Source organism: Chrysochloris asiatica, unplaced genomic scaffold, assembly GCF_000296735.1.
Source record: "Chrysochloris asiatica unplaced genomic scaffold, ChrAsi1.0 scaffold00073, whole genome shotgun sequence".
Lineage (NCBI taxonomy): Eukaryota > Metazoa > Chordata > Mammalia > Afrosoricida > Chrysochloridae > Chrysochloris > Chrysochloris asiatica.
The window spans coordinates 3,218,360-3,240,682 of NW_006408591.1; the positions used below are offsets into that span (position 1 = coordinate 3,218,360).

Here is a 22,323-nt window from a genome sequence, read left to right on the forward strand (position 1 = left end):
AGCTGGGCTCTAACACTTTGTCCAGATACAATTTTTAGATGCCCCAAAGGAAAAGGTTCCCACCATTTCCTTTAGACCTTTCTGAACTTGGTGGCCACTGCAAGTGAAAAATACTCCAGAAGGGTTGGATGATTCGGTTCAGAGAGCATAAAAGAGGAAGAAGAGGAAGGATAGAGAAATTTGAGATCCATGTCATTTATTTATGTTTCCTTATTTAACTCACATCCCTGTTCAATGTCAGACACAGTTCTCTATCCATCCTCAGAAGTACATTCTCATTATTCATTATTCATCTTAGACAGCAAACTCCGGAAGGGCAAGGAAGACCATTGTCAATTCACTTCATTCAGTTCAAGTTCAGCTTCGTGATAAATGGTAAAACACTGGGCTAGTTCTTCTGCCCAAGAATGAAAGAGGATACACCTAGAGAGAGAGTTGGGGTGAGAGGCTCAGCAAACGTAAATAAGAAGTAACAGGGTGGAAATTAATCAATGGAGGGGTCCTGCCAGAAAGTTTGCACTAAGAAAACTCCAATAAAGAATTTAGGAAAAGTCGAGGGGTGTAAAGCAGTGCCCTCATCTTTCAGTAAATTCTTAGCAAACTCAAAGACACAAAAATTTTAAGGACCACTGGTAAGGGATAGCACTTTCCTTTGAAAAATTTAGAGTTAGTGAGGTAAAATTAACACATAAAAAGTAACAGAGGACATCCATGTAATAACAACAGTTACCTTTTGTCGGGTGCTTTTTATGAGCCAGGTCCTGTCCTAAGCATTACAGCAGATGTTGTTGTTGTTGGTTTTGTTGTTTGTTGCTGTCAAGTTGGGGCCAACTCATGGTGATCTTCCATGCAACAGAAGAACTCTTGCCCTCTTCATGATGCTTGGTATATTTGAATTCATTTCTGTAGCTCTTGTGTCAATCCATCTCACTGGGGGGGTTCCCTCATTTTTATTGGCCCTCGACTTTACCAAATGTGAAGTCTGTTTAGTGATTGATTGGTCTTTCCTGATAAGTAGCCATACTTTGTGTTTGTCATTCTGTCATGATTCGCATTGGTGTGGCACTCACTATAGGTTAATGTGCTGAACTGCTAAGTCAATTTGAATTGCAAGTTCAGCGGCTCAAGCTCACCAGCCGCTCCTCGGAAACCCTATACAGGGTCGCTATAAATCGGAACCAACTTGACAGCACTTAACAACAACAACAACAATGATGGACTCCTAGTGTAATGCTGTAGGATAAGTACTAGACTGCTAACCACAAGGTCAGCAGTTCAAACCCACCAGCCTCTTCTCAAAAACCTTCTACAGGGTTGCTATAAGTCAGAATCCTGGTGTGGTACTATAGGATAAACACTGGACTGCTAACCACAAGATCAATGGTTCAAACACGCTCCTTGGAAACACTACATAGAGTCACTATGAGTTGGAACTGACTCAACAGCACTCAACAACAACACCAGCCTGATGCTAAAAGTTAAGTCATTGGTATTTCAAATGTCAGCAGGGTGGACAGATTTCAATAGAGCTTCCAGGCTCAGGTAGACTAGGAAGAAAAATCTGGCCATCTATTTCCAAAAATCAGCGAGTGAAAACCCTATGGATTTCATGCTATACTTGAAGTCATCTGCAGGATAATGAGCTGGACTGCAAGGTCAGTTTGAACCACAAGGTTGGCTGTTCGAAACCACTAATTGTTCCTTGGAAACCCTACACAGGGTCACTATGGGTCGGAAATGACTCAACAGCACTTAACAACTATAACAATGATCTCAAAAAGTATTGTTGTTGGTGTTAAGTGTCGTCCAGTCGGTTCCGACTCATACCTATATAGTGGATGGTGAGTTTGAACCGCCAAACTTGCAGTTCAAAACAACCTTAAGATCGAGAGTTTATCCTACGGCACCACATCAGGATTTTCAAGAAGTAGAAAAGTACTATTATTCCAAATCACCGATGTAAAAGTGGGGACTAAAAGAGTTTATGTCATTTGCCCGCGGTCACATATCTGGTGAGGTGAAGTTAGGATTCAAACTCAGGTGTATAACTCCAGAGTGTGCCCATGCTGCAGAAGTAGATGGCAGCAGAAATGGTGGCAGAAAAGATTCATGAGTACAGTCAACTCTCCTGCCTACTGAACCTGGTTCACCAATAGAGCACGTGACTTCAAGCAAATTCCTTCCCCTTTCTGAACCTCCATGTCCAAATGTGTAAAATGAGGACAATGTCTGCAAATGTTTTCTATAAAGGAACAAAGAGTAAATTCTAAACTTTGCAGAATATCTGGTCTCTGTCACAACACAGCTCTGCCCTTACAGAGAAAGCAACCATAGATAATATGTAAACAAGCGGGCATGTGTGTATTCCAATAAAACTTTATTTACAAAAAAACAAACATTACAGGCTGTGTTTGGCCCACAGGCTGTAGTTTGCTGACCCCTGAACTTGGTAATCTCTCAGCCTTTCTGTGATTCTGATTTGTGACAATGGGGTTCAGAGGGGTCTGTGCTTTGAAAAGCAGCTGTGACTTTATTTCCTTAAATTAGTTTTGTGTGTGTTTTTTTAACATTGGGTATTTTCAAAAAATGTGGTTCAAAAATAAATCTCTGTTAATGTCGATGACAAATGGCTTGGGAGGGCATTATAAAATTAGTTGTCTAGTCCACAGAGACAATGTTCTACATCCTACTTTGGTATGTAGTGACTGGGGTCTTAAGCTCATGAGCAGCCATCTAAGATGTAGCTATCAATCTCCCTGTCTGTCGGGAATAAAAGTGATGAAAACTGAAGACACATGGCAACAATATACTAATGCATCATGGCCTTGAGATAAGAAGAATTAGATGGTGCCAAGCAGCTACCACTATCAACTGCTCTAAAAGGGACCACACTGAAAGATCCTGGACAGAGTGGAAGTAAAATGTGGAACAAAATTCAAAATCATAAAAGATACCAGATTTACTGGTCTGACTAAGGCTGGTAAAACCTCCAAAACTATGGATATTAATCTGGAAATGAACTTATCCCTGTTGTTCAATTTTCAGACAAACAATTGTTGTTGTTACGTGCCTACCGTCAAGTCAGTTCTGACTCACAACTGTATAGCACTTCCAAGGCGGAGCTAGTAAGTTTGAAACACTGACTTTGCAATTCAAATCGACCTTAAGATCCAGTACTTATCCTACAGTGCCACACCAGGACAGGTCTCTAAAGAAAACAATAACACTAGGGAGATACAAACACCTTAGAAAAACTGGCCATTTGAGATCAAAAGGACAGCATTTACACAAAGACAAAGGTATAAAAGGGTTAGGAAAAGAAGAATGAAAACAGGAAACACAGAGAAGAGGTGGGATAAGTGATGTTACATCATGAGGAATGTAGTTAATGAAATGAAACAAAACATGTATCAATTGTTGAATGTAAAACTGATGATCCGCTCTGTAAACCTTCACCCATCCAACTCACAATAAAAAGTTAGGGAGAGCAACTGTGTGCTGAAGACCTGGGGGGCACGGGGGCAGGGGGCAGGATTGCAGGGTATACTCTTTGATTGGTTGATGATGCATGGAGGGGATTGTAACCATGGCAATGAGACGATATATGATAGAATGAATGTAAAATTAATGTTCTCCCATGTAAACTATCACATAATTCACAATAAAACATTTAAGAAAAAAAAAAAAAAAGTTAGGGGGAAAAAACCAGTTGCTATCAAATCAATTCAAACTCATAGTGATCCCATGTTTGTCAGAGTAGAACTGAGCTCCATAGTTTGCAATGGCTGATTGCCAGGCCTTTCTTTTGCAGCACCTTTGAATAGACTCAAACTTCCAACCTTTTGGTTGCAGCTGAGTGTGTTAATCACTTGCATCACTCAGGGACTCCTGGGATGAAGTTGGCACCAGAAAAATCTCCAGCAGCTCCCTACCATCTGTCTTTGATATAGACAAGTGACACCTCACTCTTGAGCATGAAAGCACAGCTGCACGTCCACCTTTAAACCTTTTAAATGAAATTGTGGAGCTGCCACCATTCCTAGGCAAAGTAATAGAGGTGAACCCACAGCCATGAAGAGACAGCCAGAGTCGGTCAGCAAAAAAGAGGAAGACCCGCAGTGAGACAGATGAATTGACACAGTGACTGCAACAATGGGCTCGGATGTAACAATTGTGAGGATAGTGCAGGACCAGGCAGTGTTTTGTTCTATTTTGCATACAGTGACTATGAGTCAAGCTCAACTCGGCAGCACCTAACAAGAGAGTCATTAAAAGAAGCACACATGGCCCTTAAAACTTAACAATGCTGCTTTGGGGATTGGTGTTGGCAACCTGTTTACCCCATTCCACCAAAGTAGCTCCTGGGAGCATCAGTGCTTCAGTTCCAGAGAAGGCAGACTTTTCAGATTCCACACATGAGTGGGACTCCATGCCCACTCACTCCAGTCCCAAATTCAGGGCTTCTGATTTTCCCCAAACATGTGATGTAAATTCAGCCCCAGGATGACTTGACAAATTAATTTCCACAAGACCCATGGCAAAACACTGCTACTGAGCTCTCGTTACCCTACGGGAGAATGTTGTATGACTGGAGTTTGAGGTTAGAGGGTCCTTGCTTACCACTGAGTAACATGCTGTAATTACCAAAGAGAAAAAGCAGTTTTGTCAAGAGGGAGCTAAACTTCTTCACTGCCGAGAGCCTCTCACCTGCTGCCTTTTTGGCAGCAGGGCAAGTGCCTCTGCTCCAGGCAGTGCCTCTTACCCAACCTCCCCCCACCAAAAAAAAGGTGCTTCTCATCTCTTCCCAAAAATTCCTCATCGACCCAGAAGAAGTTGCTGTTGTTGTTGTTGTTGTTGTTGTTAAGTACTGCTGAGTCAGTTCTGACTCATAGTGACCCTGTATAGGGTTTCCAAGGAGCAGCTGGTGAGTTTGAACCACCTACCCTGCAGTTTTGGTGCGGCACTGTAGGATCAGCACTGAACTGCAAACCACAAGATTGTCGTTTCAAACATACTAGCTGCTCCTTGGAAACCCTATACAGGGTCGCTATGAGTCCGAAACAACTAGACGACACTTAACGACAATGCCTTGCAGTTCTAACCGACCTTGTGGTTGAGTACTTGTCCTATGATGCCACATCAGGACTCCCCAGAAGAAGTCAGTTCCTCATAAACCAGCTGCCTCAGACCTCCAGCTCTTTCTCCCATTTTTAGCTTCATTGATTGGGTGCTTTGTATTCCAACTGTCTTACCAGCTAAGCATGTGACCTTGAACAAGTTATTTAACCATTCTGGGCCTCCGTTTCCACATCTCTAAAATAGCCACAATAATAGCATCCACTTCATAGGTTTATTAAATGAAGGATTAAATGAAATAATAATGTACATAAGCCACTTGTGGCACAATGCCCAGTGCAATAACTCTTGGCTGATATTACTACGACAAGTTCTGTGCTAGGCACTTTGCACACATTCTCACCACAGCTCTATGAGGTAACAACTATTATTATCTTCATTTCACAGATGATAAAATCCCAGCCCAGAGTGGTTAAGTGATTTGCACAGGGAAAAACAGCTAACAAATTAGTGGTATTAGGACATTAGCCCAACTCTGATCTTAGAGTTCAAGATCTTAATCACTTTACTATCTTGCCCAAGGTCACATTTCATGAAAAACCCACAGCCATGAAGTCAAGTCTGGCTCATAGCAATTCTATAGGACAGGGTAGAACTAACTACCCCATAGGGTTTCCAAGGCTGTAAATCTATACAGACATAGAGTGCCACATGTTTCTCTTACAGAGCAGCTAGTGGGTTCAAACTGTTAACTTTTTGGTTAGCTGTCAATCAGTTAAACACTGCGCCACCAAGCTTCCTAGAGATCATTAAACACACTGCAGTCAAGTCGATTCCAAATCACCATGGCCCCATAAACAGAGTAGAACTGCCCCATAGAGTTTCTGAAGCTGTAAATCTTTCTGGAAACAGCCTGCCATGTCTTTCTTCTGTGGGGTAGCTGATGGGTTCCAACCCCTGACCTTTTATTTAGTAGCTGAGTACTTAACCACTGTGTCACCAGGCTTCCTAGAGGTAATTGTTGTTGTTGTTAACTGCTGTCCGGTCACTTCTTACTAATAGTGACCCTGTATAGGACTTCTGAGGAGCAGCTGGTGGGTTTGAACTGCCGACTTTGTGGTTAGCAGCCCAGCATTTAACCTACAGCGCCACACCAGGACTCCATAGCTATTAAATAATGAAAGCAGGTCTGCTGTCAACTCCTGGGTAGGCCAGGGAGACAAGGAAGCCTGACCTAAGGAACGCTTCTACAGAACCGTCTCTCCTGGACAGCTCTGCCTTGCCCTCCCCTCGCTGACCTGTCTCACTCACTCAGGGCCCTGATCACATTCTGTCTCTGCTGTAATTTCCTTCAGGGCTGAGACTGAGCCTTCTGCTGCCCTTTTTTTTTTTTTTTTTTTTTTTTAATCTCAGCTTGGCGCAGGGAGAAGGATGCATGCTTTGGAGGCAGACAAGGATGCTTTGAATACCAATACTGCCTGCTCACTGAACCAACAGACTTGGGCATGTCACGGAACCTTTCTGAGCCTCAGTTTCCTTGTTGCAAAATGGGGTACATTGTCATGAAATGTTGAGTCAATTGTGTCTGGTATGTAGTCAGCCCTCTCTGAAGAGTGCTTTACCTTTCTCATTTACCATTATCAGGTTATTATGAGCTTAATTTAATCCACTTTTTATCACTCTCAGCGCCTTCTACTTTGACGCTTCTGTATATGGCTGGTTGAATTGAAAACCAGAGAGAACTAGAAAGAAAAAATGGTGCAAAATGGCCTGAGCACAGATGAGGGACTTCCTGCCATAGATTCCGGAAAGCAGATCTCTGTGCCTCTGATAGCCTCAGTTTCCCCATAGGTCAAACTCAGTGGCAGCTTCTCCTAGAGGGCTCAAAAAATGGGAATTTGCAACTTCAAAAGTTTCTAATGTAATCAGATGGATAATGAAAAGGTTCTTCTTCCATAAACCTCGAGTGAGTCAGAGCTCTGTGCTTGGCTTGGCCCCAGGGAGTACCGAGAAAATGAAATATCGTCTGTGTCCTCATGACACCTAAACAAATGGTCAATTCCATGGGTCAGATACTAGCCAGAGGGGTTAAGAGGCATCTCCAGTGACGGAGAAAGAAGAGCAGCAAGGAAAGGACCAGTAGCAAAGGTTTCTTAGTAGGGTTCTGGTGCATAACTGTCATTAAGGCTAAGACCTGCTTTGTCTTATGGTGAGATATTTGTTTTGTCTCTGTAAAAGACTCCAGCAAATGACAACATGTCTGAAACCTGCAGAGATTTTGAACCTCTAAATCAGGCTCAATAAGCTCTTTCACATCTAGACACCTGAGTGAAGACCTAAATTCATAAATTTCATAATAAATATAAACCAACTCCGAGATTCAGATTTGCTCATTTTATTGTTTTTGCCAGGTCTTTAGCCACCATTTTAGGAAAGAAAAAAAAAAATGTCTGATGGGCTGTTTTCACATTGCAGCTGGTTACTGTGATTATATAGATACAACCTCTATCAATTCAATGATGTGTTGCTGGCTGTTCAATACTGGTGAATTTAATGCCTAGGGAAGTGGGAAATTGGCCACCACCATCAAAATGTGAACTTGGGATTTGTTCTTCATCCTTGCCCTCCCCCACATTGTTTGTTTTATGCTGATAGCCAGCCTTGTATCAATTTACTGGCATTCTCTTTGTCCTCTCACTTCCTACTGGGAGTTAACCAGTTCAAGAGAAGGGCCATCATCTTACATTGAAGATACATGGGACTGTGGGACCTGAGTGTGTCATCCTTCCCCACTGTGAAAGGTTGGGGGGCGTGGGGGGGGGCAGAGAAGTGCCCTACAGGACCCATTTTATCCAGCACAGAAAGTTAAATCACCTGGATCTTGTTCATGGTGACCCATACACAAAACAACAAAACCTTGCCCAGCCAGTCCTCCACCATCCCCATTGTTGGTTATAGATGGGATTGTTATGGTCCATAAGGCTGATTTTTGAGTGCAAATTCATTGACAGGTCTTCTTCCTAGTCCATCAGAGTCTGAAAATGCCCCTGATATCTGGAGCTTGCTAGAAGACTTCAAAAGATCATTCTGGTCAAAGCTCCTATCTCCATTCGGGACAAAGAACAGCCTCTCCTCTTCCTAAAGACTCCTGAAAGTGGACTGCCCAAAGTTCCTGATCTCAAATCACACTGTTTAAGAGCTCCTGGTCTCATGTGTGACTTCTCCCTGGGGCAGAGGAAGGAGGACTGCTGTATGAATCAGGGAACTGAGCCTGATAACTTGCCAATTAATTCCCTTTGCCTCATGGGCCACCTCTATGGGAAGATGGGTAAACGAGGGCTCTGAGAGATTTTGGAGATCTGAGTTTCTATAAACCTGTGTATCTCTTATTTTTAAATCTTCAAGTACAACTTAAGCTAGTTTATTGAGGTAGAGAGAGAAAAAAAATTTCAGGGCTGCCTCTATGTCAAGATTTCTTTACTTCAGAGAACTTGAAATTCTGAATTTAGAGCATTTGAGAGTCTGTGCATTTTGGTGGGAGAAGATCCCTGCCTTCATCAAAATCTAAAATAAATATTTGATTTCATTTTACTTAGATCCATAAACAACAGTCATGCAAGCATCAGTCAAGAAATCAAATGACACATTACATTAGGCTAAACTACTGCTAAAGACCTCTTTAAAGTGTTAAAGAGCAAAGATGTCACCTTGAGGGCTAAGGTGTGCCTAACCTAAGCCATGGTATCATCACCTCATATTTATATCAAAGCTGGACAATGCATTTGAATTATGGTGTTGGCAAAGAATACTGAGTCTACCATAGCCTTGCAGAATGAACACATCTGTTTTAGAAGAAGTACGGTTGCATTGCTCCTTGGAAGCAAGGATGGCAAGACTTGGTTTCTGGTACTTCAGAGATGTTGTCAGGAAGAACCAGTCCCTAGAGAAGGACAACAAGGAGCTCTGGTAGCATAGCGGTTATGAATCGGGCTGCAAACCTTAAGGCCAGCAGTTCGAAACTACCAGCCGCTCCGCGGGAGAAAGATGAGGCGTTCTGCTCCCGTAAAGAGTTACAGCCTCGGAAACCCTGTACAGGGTCGCTATGGGTAGGAACTGACTCGACGGCACTCAACAACAACAGAGAAGGACAACATGCTTGATAAAGTAGAGGGTCAGTGAAAAAGCAGAAGACCCCCCAATAAAATGGATTGGCATGTGGTGACAACAATTGGCTTAAAAATAACAACACTTGTGAGGATAGCACAAGACTGGACAGTGTTTTGTCCTGTTGTACATAGGGTGGTTACAAGCCGGTACTGACTCGACAATGCCTTCACCCAAAGGAAAAGACGCTAAGAACCTAGATTGAGGACCTCAGATGTAAATCACCCTTAAGGTCCTTTTCATTCCCTACCCCTGCAACTCAGGTGATAGTGATTGCTAAGGACAGGGTGCTGGAAGACCAAGATGCAGGGATGGGGACAGGAGTGGAGGAAGTATCGGGCTTTGCTCTTCTAACTCCCCCAGTCATTGCCCATAGCTTTGCCACATGTCTGTTTGCCATTTGACTTCAGGAGTATAATAACTTTCTCTGAACCATAGTTTTCTCAACTGTTGTTGATGGTGCGTGGTTATTCTTTTTCAAAAAATTGTTATGAAAAGTAAAAGATGAGTACATGCTCACCTATCAGTTGTTGTTGTCAGTTGCCATCGAGTTGGTACTGACCCATAGCGACCCTGTGCACAGCAGAACAAAACACTGCCCAATCCTGGGCCAACCTCACTATTGTTGCCACACTTGAGTCCACTGATGCTGCCACTTGGCCAATCCATCTCGTTGGAGGTCTTCCTCTTTTTCTCTGACCCTCCACCTTACCAAACATGATGTCCTTCTCCAGGGATTGCTCTCTCTATCAGCAGAGCTTAGTAAATGTGAGCTCGCTCCCACCAGTAGTGCAGGCTCCATAATTAACTGTTGGAAGATAGGTCCATCTATAAATCATTCCATCCCCTATCTTGACCCTGGGGCATAAGGGGGAATGTGGCGCTTCAGTGGTTATATGCTCAACTTTGGAATAGACTTGTAGTTGCTTTCAATTCTCAGTTCTTCTACTTGATGGCTGTGCAGCTTAGGCAAAGAGTTCAACTTCCCTGTGCCTCAGTGGCCTATCCACCAAATGGAAATGAAGATAATAATAGGTTTCTCTCTCCTAGGGTCTTAAGGAAATGCAAAATGAACTTAGCACAGTGTCTAGGACATAAGAACTGTAGAGTAAATGTTAACTAACATAAGGCTTTCCTCTACTTTTTGAGGCCATCCTTTCACTCCTAGGATGTTCCCAGGTAAAACAAACACTTAACTCACTCTGGCGCTAATGAAAAGACTGGAGGTCCGGGAGTCCACCCTGAAACACCTTGGAGAAAGGTCTAGCAATCTTTCTCAGAAAACTCTATAGAGCACAGTTCTTTCTATTCTGACACACATTAGGGTGCAATGAGTTGGTGTTGACTCAGTGGCTACTGGCAACCTTCGCTCTTAAGCACCATTCACCTGCCTCTGGGAGTGTGTCATTGTAGCTGAATGTGCAACACAGACATCAGTCAGAAAGAAGAAAGCAAATCAACGGGCAACCAAGAGCCCCCAAGTCCCTTCCCCTGGTGCTTGAAGGTCTCTGACCCACCTGCCCAGATAGAGAACCAACTCATTACCTCATTTGCTTCAGATATGACTCAAATATCATCCCTTCCATGGTTTTCCCCACACATGCTCTCCATTTCCACCTCACTGCTTCACTTTCTTTGCAGCACCTGTCACCAGAGGACACACCTCATAGCTTCCTTTGTTATTTGTTTGTCCTCTGTGCCCTCCATTCGAATGTAAGCTCCTCAAAGGCAGGCAGTTGTCTGCTTTGTTCAGTTGCTATGCCCACAGTGCCTGGAACAGAACCTTTGACATGCAGTAGATACTCAGTAACAATCTGTTAATGAATAGATGAGTCAGTGAACGGATGCATGGATGCATGCATGGATGCATGGATAGACAGATGAATGAAAACCTTAAGGCTTTATTATGAGGCCAGAGAGCTTTCTGGTGGGAGAAAAGTGGGTTTCAACGTTGACTCAAATTCCTTTCAGTCTAACCCTAGAATTCCTTCTCTTTGTTTTAGGTGCCAGAAAAGTCGCACACCTCCCAAAGTCTCCTGGCTTACTCCAGGTGCCTCCTATTAGAGGTAAGCACCCTTCCCCCCATTTAGAAACTGATGAGTGACTAGGAGGGAAAACAATCCCAGCGGGCCACCTTGGGCTGGAGAGAGGGGATCTCCCTACGACCAGGGTCGTTCCTCCACCCTCGAAGGGCTGTTTCTGGGGGCGGCGGGGCGCGGCCGACCTCCGACTGACCATGCTGGCGGCGTCGGGGCTGCGGCGCCTTTGCTGGACCCGCATTGCCCCCTAGTGCCGCGCGGAGTCAGGGCGCCGGGCTCCCCCGCCTGATGTCACCACCGTGCAGTCAGCCCAGAGGCGGCTCATTGAAAGCAGACCCTCCTCGGCGCAGGGCGGAGGAGGCGCCGCTGTCCGCAGAGCCGCCGCGGGCCGGGCCGCCCCCTCCTCCCCGTGCTCCCCAGCCAGCCCGGCCTGGCGCGCCTGACGTGGACCATTAAACTTGGAGCTGCCGCCTCGTCCCCTCTCTCCTCTTCTCATCCTCCTCCCTCTGACAGGCGAGCAGGCTAGCGAGCGGCTCGGTGCAGGCAGGAGACGTGCGGCCAGGCAGGGCTGCCCGGGGGAGATGACTTCTGGCCAGGAGGGCGCCTCTGGGAAGCAGACCACGATAGCAGCAAAGTTTCAGGGCAGCTGAGGAGCCTTCACTGCAGCCCTTCCAGCCCAATCACCCCCCTGGCTATGGAGGGCGGACTCTAAAATGAATCCCAACCTGGACACCGGCCACAATACATCAGCACCTGCCCACTGGGGAGAGTTGAAAAATGCCAACTTCACTGGCCCCAACCAGACCTCGAGCAACTCCACACTGCCCCAGCTGGACATCACCAGGGCCATCTCGGTGGGCCTGGTGCTGGGCGCCTTCATTCTCTTTGCCATCGTGGGCAACATCCTCGTCATCTTGTCTGTGGCCTGCAACCGGCACCTACGGACGCCCACCAACTATTTCATAGTCAACCTGGCAATCGCTGACCTGCTATTAAGCTTCACCGTCCTGCCCTTCTCAGCTACCCTGGAGGTGCTTGGTTATTGGGTGCTGGGGCGGATCTTCTGTGACATCTGGGCAGCCGTGGACGTCTTGTGTTGCACAGCCTCCATTCTTAGCCTGTGCGCCATCTCCATCGATCGCTACATTGGGGTACGCTACTCTCTGCAGTATCCCACGCTGGTCACCCGCAGGAAGGCCATCTTGGCACTCCTGAGTGTCTGGGTGTTGTCCACGGTCATCTCCATTGGCCCTCTTCTTGGATGGAAGGAGCCGGCACCCAACGATGACAAGGAATGCGGGGTCACAGAGGAACCCTTCTATGCCCTCTTCTCCTCCCTGGGTTCCTTCTACATCCCTCTGGCGGTCATTCTGGTCATGTACTGCCGGGTCTACATCGTTGCTAAGAGGACCACCAAGAACCTAGAGGCGGGTGTCATGAAGGAGATGTCCAACTCCAAGGAGCTGACCCTGAGGATTCACTCCAAGAACTTTCATGAGGACACCCTCAGCAGTACCAGGGCCAAAGGCCACAACCCCAGGAGTTCCATAGCTGTCAAACTTTTTAAATTCTCCAGGGAAAAGAAAGCAGCCAAGACCTTGGGCATAGTGGTCGGTATGTTCATCTTGTGTTGGCTACCCTTCTTCATCGCTCTACCACTTGGTAAGTTGGGAACTAGTAGAGGGGAACTGAGCATTTGGGGATCTTGGGTTTACTGATGAGCTTAAAGTTTTGTATATGTGTGTGTGATTTGGTTTTTAGATTTTTTATTTTTAAATAATGCAGTCTGTATGTGTTTAGAGATTGGATAATATTGTTTGTTCTGCAAAGGCTTTGCAGATTGAGTAACTGGCTATGGACCAACTCAGGTGTTAGTGAAGCACACTAAGGTACGATTAGCCGCTTGAAATAGAACCATGGGAAGAAAATCTGGTATAGGGGATGACTCATTCATCGGCTTCAGTTTAATAATTAAAAAGGACACTGGGCTTGAACATCACACCAGCGTTCTTTCAGTAGTAATGATATGTCTGCTAAGGCAGCGTCACTAATGCAGCATACAAAATAGTTTGTAGCTACTGCAGACGCGGCATTCAGGAAGCAGAGAGGCAGCTCGTACACAGAAAGGCGGTTTTCATTCAGCATTTCCAGAGCTCTTGCAGAGACCCACGCTTCTCAACAGCTTTGCAGAGGCGGCGGTCTCCCCCTCCTGCCTTTACCACTTGCTATCACCTCATTGCACTCTCTTCATTATTACTTAATAAGAGTATTTTACAAACACACAGCCTTTATAAAGAGAAGATGAGAAGATGACCAGAGTCACACATTACCAGTTTTAATCCAGAAATGTTCCTTACTCTAACAATTTATGGAATGCCTCAGAATTAAATTATAGTTGCCAGATCCAAAATGCTGGTAAGATGGAATTAGGTGGATCCCTCCCCTCTATTAAAGAATGTGTCCGTCATCTTTCGCTTGGTGTTCCTACTCACCGAATGGTTCAAAAGGTTTCCTAAAATCTTCTAAGGAAGCCAAGGTCTGGTTAGGAGATAAACGTAGAGGAAGGTACTATAACATGCTGTCTGTAGGGCTTAGGAAGCCCTACTCCCTTCTCTGAGGCTTTGGTCTGCTTTGGTGTCTCCTCATATCCCTGGGGACACAACAGAAAATGAATGGAGGGAAGTGATGATGGCACATTTGTATGCCATGATAGGGGGAGAGGTAACAGCTGCTACATGCCCTAGTCTTATTCCTACAGTCACACCAGGGTCTCAGCCAGAACTGAATGGAACCAAATCCCTCAAGTAACTAGAATTCTGAAGACTTACTGCTCTCAAGAGAGACAAATAGAAAGAAAGCAAATTATTATCAAAAGGTCCCCTTTTTTCAAAAGGTGGGTGGGGAAAGGCTGTTTAACCTACTCTCTGCGTCCTCTTTTCTAAGGAAAGCTTGCAAGCTAATTGCTTTTCTGAATTTTTTTTTTTTTTTCAATAGTGTTACATAGGAAAGGCTTTGAAGTTCTACCCCTGAGGAGGGACCAAATCCCACTGCATAGAAGCTGTCTTTTCTTTCCCAAGCTTTCTGTGTCCTTCTGCAGATTTGTTGGGATTATAGCAGATAAAAGTTCACAATGAGTTGGGGCCATTACAGAGGTCATGTGTGTACACAGAAGTGATTTGGGCCAGGAGTAAAAAGTGATTATGACCTTGGGCAAATGACTGCTCATTTATGAGCCTCAGTTTCTTCATCTGCAAAATGGGGCTAATTCATAATTCGCTTCATGGGATTTGCACTGATGCATGGAAAGCCTTAGTACAGTGTCTGGTAGGCAGCAAATGCTCACTGAAATTTACATATGATAAACCAAACCCCAGTCATCCCTAGGGTATAACTCTGTTTTCTCCTTCTCCACCAATTTATCAAAACCACCATCTATTACTAAAGATTCTGAAGAGAATCAGGTGTTTCCCGTTGCCCCTACTCTCTAGCCTACAGAGGCTCTGACTAGAGGATCCTTAGGAAAGACAAGGAACCAGAAGGATGCCATAGATCAAAGGAGCAGGCTTTGGAGTAGAGGGCCAGAGACACTGCTTCAAACAGGTGAGGAGACCTCCAGCATGTTGCAATGGAAAGAGCAGTGTTCTGGCAGCCAAGAGAGCAAAAGTTCTCTTATTTGGGCTTTGCCATCAATTAGCTATGTGATCTGAGATTTCTTGTTTTACCTCTCTGGGATTCAGATAGCACTTCTGGTGAAAAAGACGGTTGGACAACATCGAGGGCCATCAAACTTCTCTAAGTGTCAGAATCACCAGTCACCTGTCAAATGTGATTTAAATGTGGCTTCCTGGCCTACCCCTCAGAGAATCTGACTCAGTAAAAGCAGAATGATGCCAGAAATCTACATGTTCATCAGCCTGCCGGATAATATTAAAAAAGGTGTTCCACAATTCAGGCTTTGAGGATCACTGGCCAGAGGATCTCTCAGCTCCCTAAGATTTCAGTAATCTGAATGCCAGGATTTAAAATACTGCAAGGCTTAGATCTTCTACAACCACATGGTAGAATGAGATGATGAGGTTTCTCTCTGAATCTTGCTCTTTAAATCACCACCACCACCAGCAGTTGCTATTGGTTCAACACCAACTCATCAAGCCCATGTGTGTCAGAGTAGAACTGTGCTCCATAGAGTTTTCACTGGCTGATTTCTGATAAGTAGATCTCCAGACTTTTCTTCCAAGGTGCCTGTGGATGGGCTCAAACCCCCAATCTTTTGGTTAGTGACAGATCATGTTACCACCTTGGGACTTCTTCAAGTCACCGAGCCTTCTTCATTTTCTTCCTACCCAACACTCTCATTCACACTGTCCCTACCTCTTCCCTCCTTTCATTCCACATCCTGCTGAGCCATTTGTCCTCCTGGTATTTCAGGTCCCTTACACATAGAAAGTGAGATTTCTTACTACCTTGATGCTATCAGTGTTTGCTCCTATCCTTGCCTTGAATACCTTCTGATGGCCATATCATGGTCTCCTAGAAACTTCCCAATGTGCTGCCCCTAGGCCAACCCCATCTACATCTGTCTTTCCTGGAAACCCAACCTTATCAGGTGAAGATTATGAAGTCCAGGCTGGAAGGACTGTCTTGGATTTGGAATGGACTCTGAGAGATACCCAAGAGCTTTATAAGTTGTTGTTAAGTGCCATCAAGTCAGTTCCAATGCATAGTGACCCTGTATAGGGTTACCAAGGAGATGGTGGTGGTGGTTATGTGCCGTGGAGTTGGTTCCGACTCATAGCAACCCTTGTACAGGGTTTCTGAGGCTTTAAATCTTTACAGGAGCAGAAAACCTCATCTTTCTCCTGCGTAACAGCTGGTAGTTTTTTAACTGCTGACCTTAAGGTCAGCAGCCCAACTCATAACCACTGCACTGCCAGAACCTTGAGAAGATGATGGTGGTGGTGGCTATGTGCCGTGGAGTCGGTTCCAACTCATAGCGACCCTGTACAGGGTTTCTGAGGCTGTAAACCTTTGTGGGAGCAGAACACCTCATCTTTCTCCCACAGAACAGCTGGTAGTTTCAAACGGAAGCCCGATTCATAACCACTACGCTACCAGATAGTGGGTTTGATTTACCAACCTTTTGGTTAGCTATCCAGTGCCGATCCTACAGCACCACACCAGGAGTCCAGAGACGGTGCTTAATTAATGCTTTCTTAATCATTAGGCTCTTAATAATTAGTCCTGGTGTACTGCTGTGGGATAAAGTACTGGACTGCAAGGTCGGTTTGAACCACAAGGTCAGAGATTCAAATTCACTAGCCACTCCTCAGAAACCCTAGACAGGGTCTCTATAAGTCGGTACCGAGGACGGCACTTAACAACAACAATATTTAGTTCAGGAAATGCATCCCAGCAAAGTGGAGAGATTTCTCCTTCCTAAGGAGCTCTGGTAGCGTAGTGGTTACGAATCGGACTGCGAACCTTAAGGTCAGCAATTTACAGCCTCGGAAACCCTGTACAGGGTCACTATGAGTCGGAACCGACTCCAGAGCACATAACAACAACAACAACAACAATTTCAAATAGCACGCAAATAAAACCAAACAAAAGTAGTGTGATGTAGAACAATAATTCCTTTGAATTCTGAAAAAGGCTCTAAATTCTAAAATTTCTGTGAAAGGCTTTTCACTCATAAAAGGAGACAGCAAAGCTGGAGAGATGGTGTTCAGCAAACAGAGAGAGTGCAGGTTGAAGTAACTTCCCATTGGAAATAGACTTCCAGGTGCCTGGAAGGCATGAGATTTCCATAGCTGTGTTTATTTTCTCTGTGGGAGAGAAGGGTTAGGATTCCTCCTAGGAAGGTGAGGAAGTATCCATGGCCCTCACAGGACCCTGCTTAGGGCCCCATTTGTTTTCTTTCCACCCTTATTTTTGTTTTCTGGAGTATGACCAGGCTGCCTGCAGAGCTGGGCCTCTTGTCTCCTGCTGGGTCCTCCCCACCTATAACAACCACCCTCCCTCCTCCCCACCCTTCTTTTGTGGCCTCAGATCAAGTTGGGCCAGGGACCAGTGCTCACTTACTGGGCAGAAGGGATGGGCTCCATCAAACAAGGACCTCTTTATTTGGCCCCTGGAATCAAGCCAGGAAATAATTGGAATATAATATAGCAGCATTTCTACTCTATGGGCCATGGAAAAGATATCCAAGAGAGTCTTCAGCAGTACAGCATTATAATGATGCTCTGCTCCCATCCACCTGGCCAGGGTCTCAAGAAGTGACTGGAGTATTCAGGGATGTGTAGTACAGTGGGATTGGGGTAGGGGGACACAAAATCCTGAGCAGCCGACTGGTAGCTTGGTTTAGTGAGGTGTTTAGAAAACACTGGAACCTTGCCTTGCTCCAGAACTTCCATCCAATCTTTTAAAATGCTGAATGGCACCCGGAAGCCATTATTGAACTAACTGCTTTCCCCTCCAAATAAATGAAGGTCAATTTCAAAGGAACAGTTGTGTTCTCTATAGTACTGGAACCAAATAGGAGTCCTTCTCTCCATTGATTTCTTTCTCTCATTCAGACTGTGGCTGATGAGGCTCCACCTCCCAGAAGAATAAAATGAGGGAGAGGAAGGACCTCAAAGGTGACTCAAGACAATCACCCCCACAAACACACATGCTAATCCTCTAGCTCTGAGATTTCAAAACACAAAAATTTGAGATGCCCTCAATAAAGGCAATTGGTTTGCAGACTTCATTTTTGCACACAAGGAAGTCTTTCTGGACAAGGGAAATCATACTGATGAAGGAAAATACAATGCATCTAATCATTTATTAAATTACAAAGATAGACTTTCTAAAGCACCTTTTGGAGTCCCTGTGTGGTGCCAACAGTGAAAACTACCTAAAAGGTTGGCGGTTCACACCCACACAGAGGTACCACAGAAAGTTGGTCTGATGATTTGCTTCTTTTAAAAATCAGCCATTAACTGAGGCAATGAAATGCAGACGGGTCTCTTGTGATACAATAGTGAATAATTGTTATCAGGACTGACTGTGAGGGTTGGAAATGTAAAGGTGGATGTTTTATAACAAGGAGGGGAGTGATTGACTTTTCAGTCTAGGAGCAAAGGTCTCTAGGATCATCAGGGGAGAAGAGCAGAGAGCGGGACCCTACCCAGAGAAGCAGTGATGCCTGAAATGGAGCCAGAGATGATGATGTGGAGCTATGGAGCAGCTGGAGACTTTAGATCCAGAGAGGGAGAGCGACTGTGTGCATAAGACCTGGGGGATACGGGGGAAGGATTGCATGGAGGGGATTGTAACCATGGCAATGAGACGATATACTATAGAATGAATGTAAAACTAATGTTCTCCCATGTATACTATCACATAATTCACAATAAATCCTTTAAGAAAAAAAAAAAAAAAAATCAGCCATTAAAAAGCCAGTGGAGCACAGCTCTAATCTGACTCTCATGGGATTACCATGAGTCACAATCAATTTGACATCAGCTGGTTAAAGCACCTATTATATGCTAGGCACTGTACTAGGCATTGGGCTGTTGGGCTAAAAATAAACTTGGTCCCTGCCTGCAGGATGCTTACAGTCTAGTAAGATCATATTGCTGAACATGAACAACCTACCAGATGCTCAGCTAGCCCCTCTACAGACCCTCACAGCTACCCTGCCAGGGGAGGGTAATTGAGCTCCTTTTGCACATGAATATACTGAAGCTTTGAGAGGTTAGACTACTTGCTCAAGGTCACACAAGAGACAAAGCTTCGAGTTGAACCCAAGTCTGTCAGAAGAGGCCTATGACTGTTCCGCTGTACTGAGTAGATGCTTACCTCTTTGCTGTCTGGTCTCAACCTTCTTTCATAGCAAATGCTCTCCAGGAACCCTAGAGTCATCTTCACAAGTTGATTATTGTGCAACCTATTAAAAAACCATACCTTTCTTTTTCTCCCCACTCACCCTTGATAAAGACCCCACCCATGAAATGATGGGGAAGACCATCCTTATTGTGACTCAGAGCTACATACCTCAGGCACTATAATGTCGGTTCCTCAACACTGGACACTTTTGTCAGTTACCCCACTCCTAAGGAAAGACATTCCTTGCCTTATATCTAGGGACGTGGGTCTCTGTTTTAGTCGTTCAATCGTTCAGTCACTGAAGAAATGTGTACTTCTTGCATACCTACTATGTCCAGGCCTTTGTAGGGAGCAGGAGATGGAATAGACTATAACAGCCATGCTCCATGCTCTCAGTAGAATTTCGTTCTAGCAGAGAACACAAGGATTCTGGACAGCACATGCACACAAATAGCAAATTATTATGCATGATTTAAAGGAAAGGGATGAGATACTGTAGAAGTATATAGTAAGGGTCAGTGTATTGCATGTAGGCAGAATCCTTAACTAAGAAGTTTGGAAGACATACAGGAAGGGAAAAGGTGGAAAAAGAAGGATCTGGGCAGAAGCACGGGCGTGACTGACCATCCGGAGGCTGGAGAGAGGGAGGAAGTAACAAACAGAGCTGGATAATAGAAGATGGGCAGCAGTCAAGGTCTATCTTCCCTCTGTTATCCAGCTCTGTTTGTAAGTTCCTCCCTCTCTCCAGCCTCAGGATGGGCAGAGGCCAGGCCATGCAGGGACTTTTAGGCCACATTAAGGAGCTCTGGTAGCATAGTAGTTACGAATCGGGATGCGAACCGCAAGGTCAGCAGTTCGAAACTACCAGCTGTTCCGCAGGAGAAAGATGAGGCTTTCTACTCTGTATAGATTTATAGCCTTGGAAACCCTGTACAGGGTTGCTGTGAGTCTGAACCGACTCCACGCATATGACAACAACAACAAGGAGTTTAGGTTTTACTTAAGTGCATTGGCCACTGTGAAGGGATTGAAGCAGACAAGAGATGCTGTCTGAATTATGTCTTTAGAAGAGGACTTGAGCTGCTATGTAGAACACAAACTAAAGACAGGACAATTAGGAATTCTCACGATCACAGTAAAAAATGGAGGTGACTTAGACCAGGGTGTTGGCAGTGAAGTTGGGAAGAAGAAAATTCAATGACTTGGGGATAGGTTGGATGTGGTGTAGGAGAGTCAGTAAAAGAAATAAATGTATCCAGATGATCTCTGGGATTTCAGATGGAGCCACTTGGGTGGGTAGAGGCACCATTAATTAAGAAGGGGAAGACTGGAGCAGGAGAGAAACTTAGCCAAGAGGATTCCTCCAGGGTCTTCCTCAGACCCACTTAGGTACAATGCCAGGAAGGGAGTTGAGGGGAGAAGATGCTTATTTAAAAAAAAAAAAAAAAAAAGATTCCTGGGTCTCATCTATTGTATGAGACTGCCCTAGTGGTGAGGATGAGATGCTCTATTTTTAATAAGTCTCCCAGCCAGCACAGTGCCAGTCCTCCAATGCCTGGGAGCCCCTGGAACGGAAATCCTGGGGAAAACCCAGAAAACTTGCATACACTTTTCCCTGAATGCATCCCAAGAATTCCCAGTCCTGCCCTGTCCCCTTGGCCCTTTGCAGGTGGAAGAAGGGCAGACAGGCTGGCAGAAGGGAGGGTGGTTCATTTGAACTAGAGTCACCCTAGGGAAGGATGAGACAGTGAGCACTGCTCAGTACTTCCTACTCTGCATCAGTGGTCATTCTCATAAGTCCTCTGCAGAACAAGCATCCTCATTCTTCTTTACAATGAGATACAGCGATCAGAGAGGTTCACTCACTTGCCCCAGGTCACACAGCTAGTAAACAATGGAGCCTATCTGACTCCACACATGGCATTCAGTAAACATTAGCTCTATTACCCCTGCTAAGGAGCTTTGGTAGCGTAGTGACAAGTCAGGTTGCTAACCTCAAAGTCAGCAGTTCAAAACTACCAGCTAAGGTCTCTGACCTTCCATTTCATCAACTAAAATGGGGACAGTAACAGTGTCCATTGCAAATGCTTTGGAAAGAGCAAAGGAAAAAACACATAGAAATCAGTCCTAGCGCAGAGTAGCACAGTAAGCCTGGCACCCAGGAAATCCTAATATGTGATAGCTAAGGAGCTCTGGTAGCGTAGTGGTTACAAGTCGGGCTAACCTCAAGGTCAGCAGTTCGAAACTACCCGCTATTCCATGGGAGAAAGATGAGGCTTTCTGCTCCCTTAAAGATTTACAGCCTCGGCAACGGACTCCACGGCACACCACCACCACCAGATTACCCCTGCTGCTCCTACAGTGCATCCCAAACATTGTCCAAAGGCTGGTGCTCATGTGTGACAAAGTTTTCACTGGTTCATGATAAAGTGACTAAAACAACTAGAAAAATGCTGCATCTAAAAAAACTAAAAACATTTGATATAAGTATGTTTTTATTTAAAGACTGTTCTTTCTATTTGGGACACTAAAATGGCATTTCTTTGATGGAATGATGATAATAATAAGTCATAATGATAGTTTGTTTTTCTGTTTTAATGTCCTCCTTGTTCAAATCAAAAGTTCATAACCCTAGGTTCATCCCCTCTGGGAAAAAAAAAAAAAAAATGGGGGGAAATTTTTAGTACATCTCCTAAAGTCTCCTAATCAAGGAAAATAATGGCAGCTAGAAATAGTACATTATTTATTGGGGTGAGGGCAGTCAGGGTGTGGTGAGAGGGAGGGAGAGAGAAGCAAGAAGCGAGTTATCCTCAGCAGACTGGGACAGAGGGGCAGGGAGGCTGGGATGATGGTACATGAAGGGTGAGATCTGTCAGGTACCACAGGATAGACAGTCGGTGGTGGAGGCGCCCAGCCCTGCTGGAGTAAAACAGGACACAGACATGCCAGAAGGTGCTCGTGTAGCTGTGAGACCATCACAGATGGGTTTATTCAGATTTGTTATGCAGGAAATGCCCTTTGCCTGAGTATGTGCGTGGTTCATAAAAATAACTGATGGCTGCCGACCTGCACTGGGAAATTGTTTCTTCTATATCTGCAGGATGTTTCTGCAGCCACTGTGCCCTCTGACCACCTTTGTAATTATAATAGTAATGCTGCTGTTAGGTGTCAC

The 22,323-nt window shown here is 44.9% G+C and overlaps 1 protein-coding gene across 1 annotated transcript in view; it reads left to right on the forward strand.

The window, feature by feature from the left end:
- Positions 1-11,820: 11,820 nt before the first annotated feature.
- The window catches only part of ADRA1B (adrenoceptor alpha 1B), an 89,107-nt gene continuing 78,604 nt past the window's right edge, over positions 11,821-22,323 (forward strand). The window contains exon 1 of the mRNA XM_006864921.1: positions 11,821-12,941. Coding sequence (XP_006864983.1) covers positions 11,993-12,941 — 949 coding nt within the window. The 5' untranslated portion in view covers positions 11,821-11,992. The remainder of the gene's footprint in view (positions 12,942-22,323) is intronic.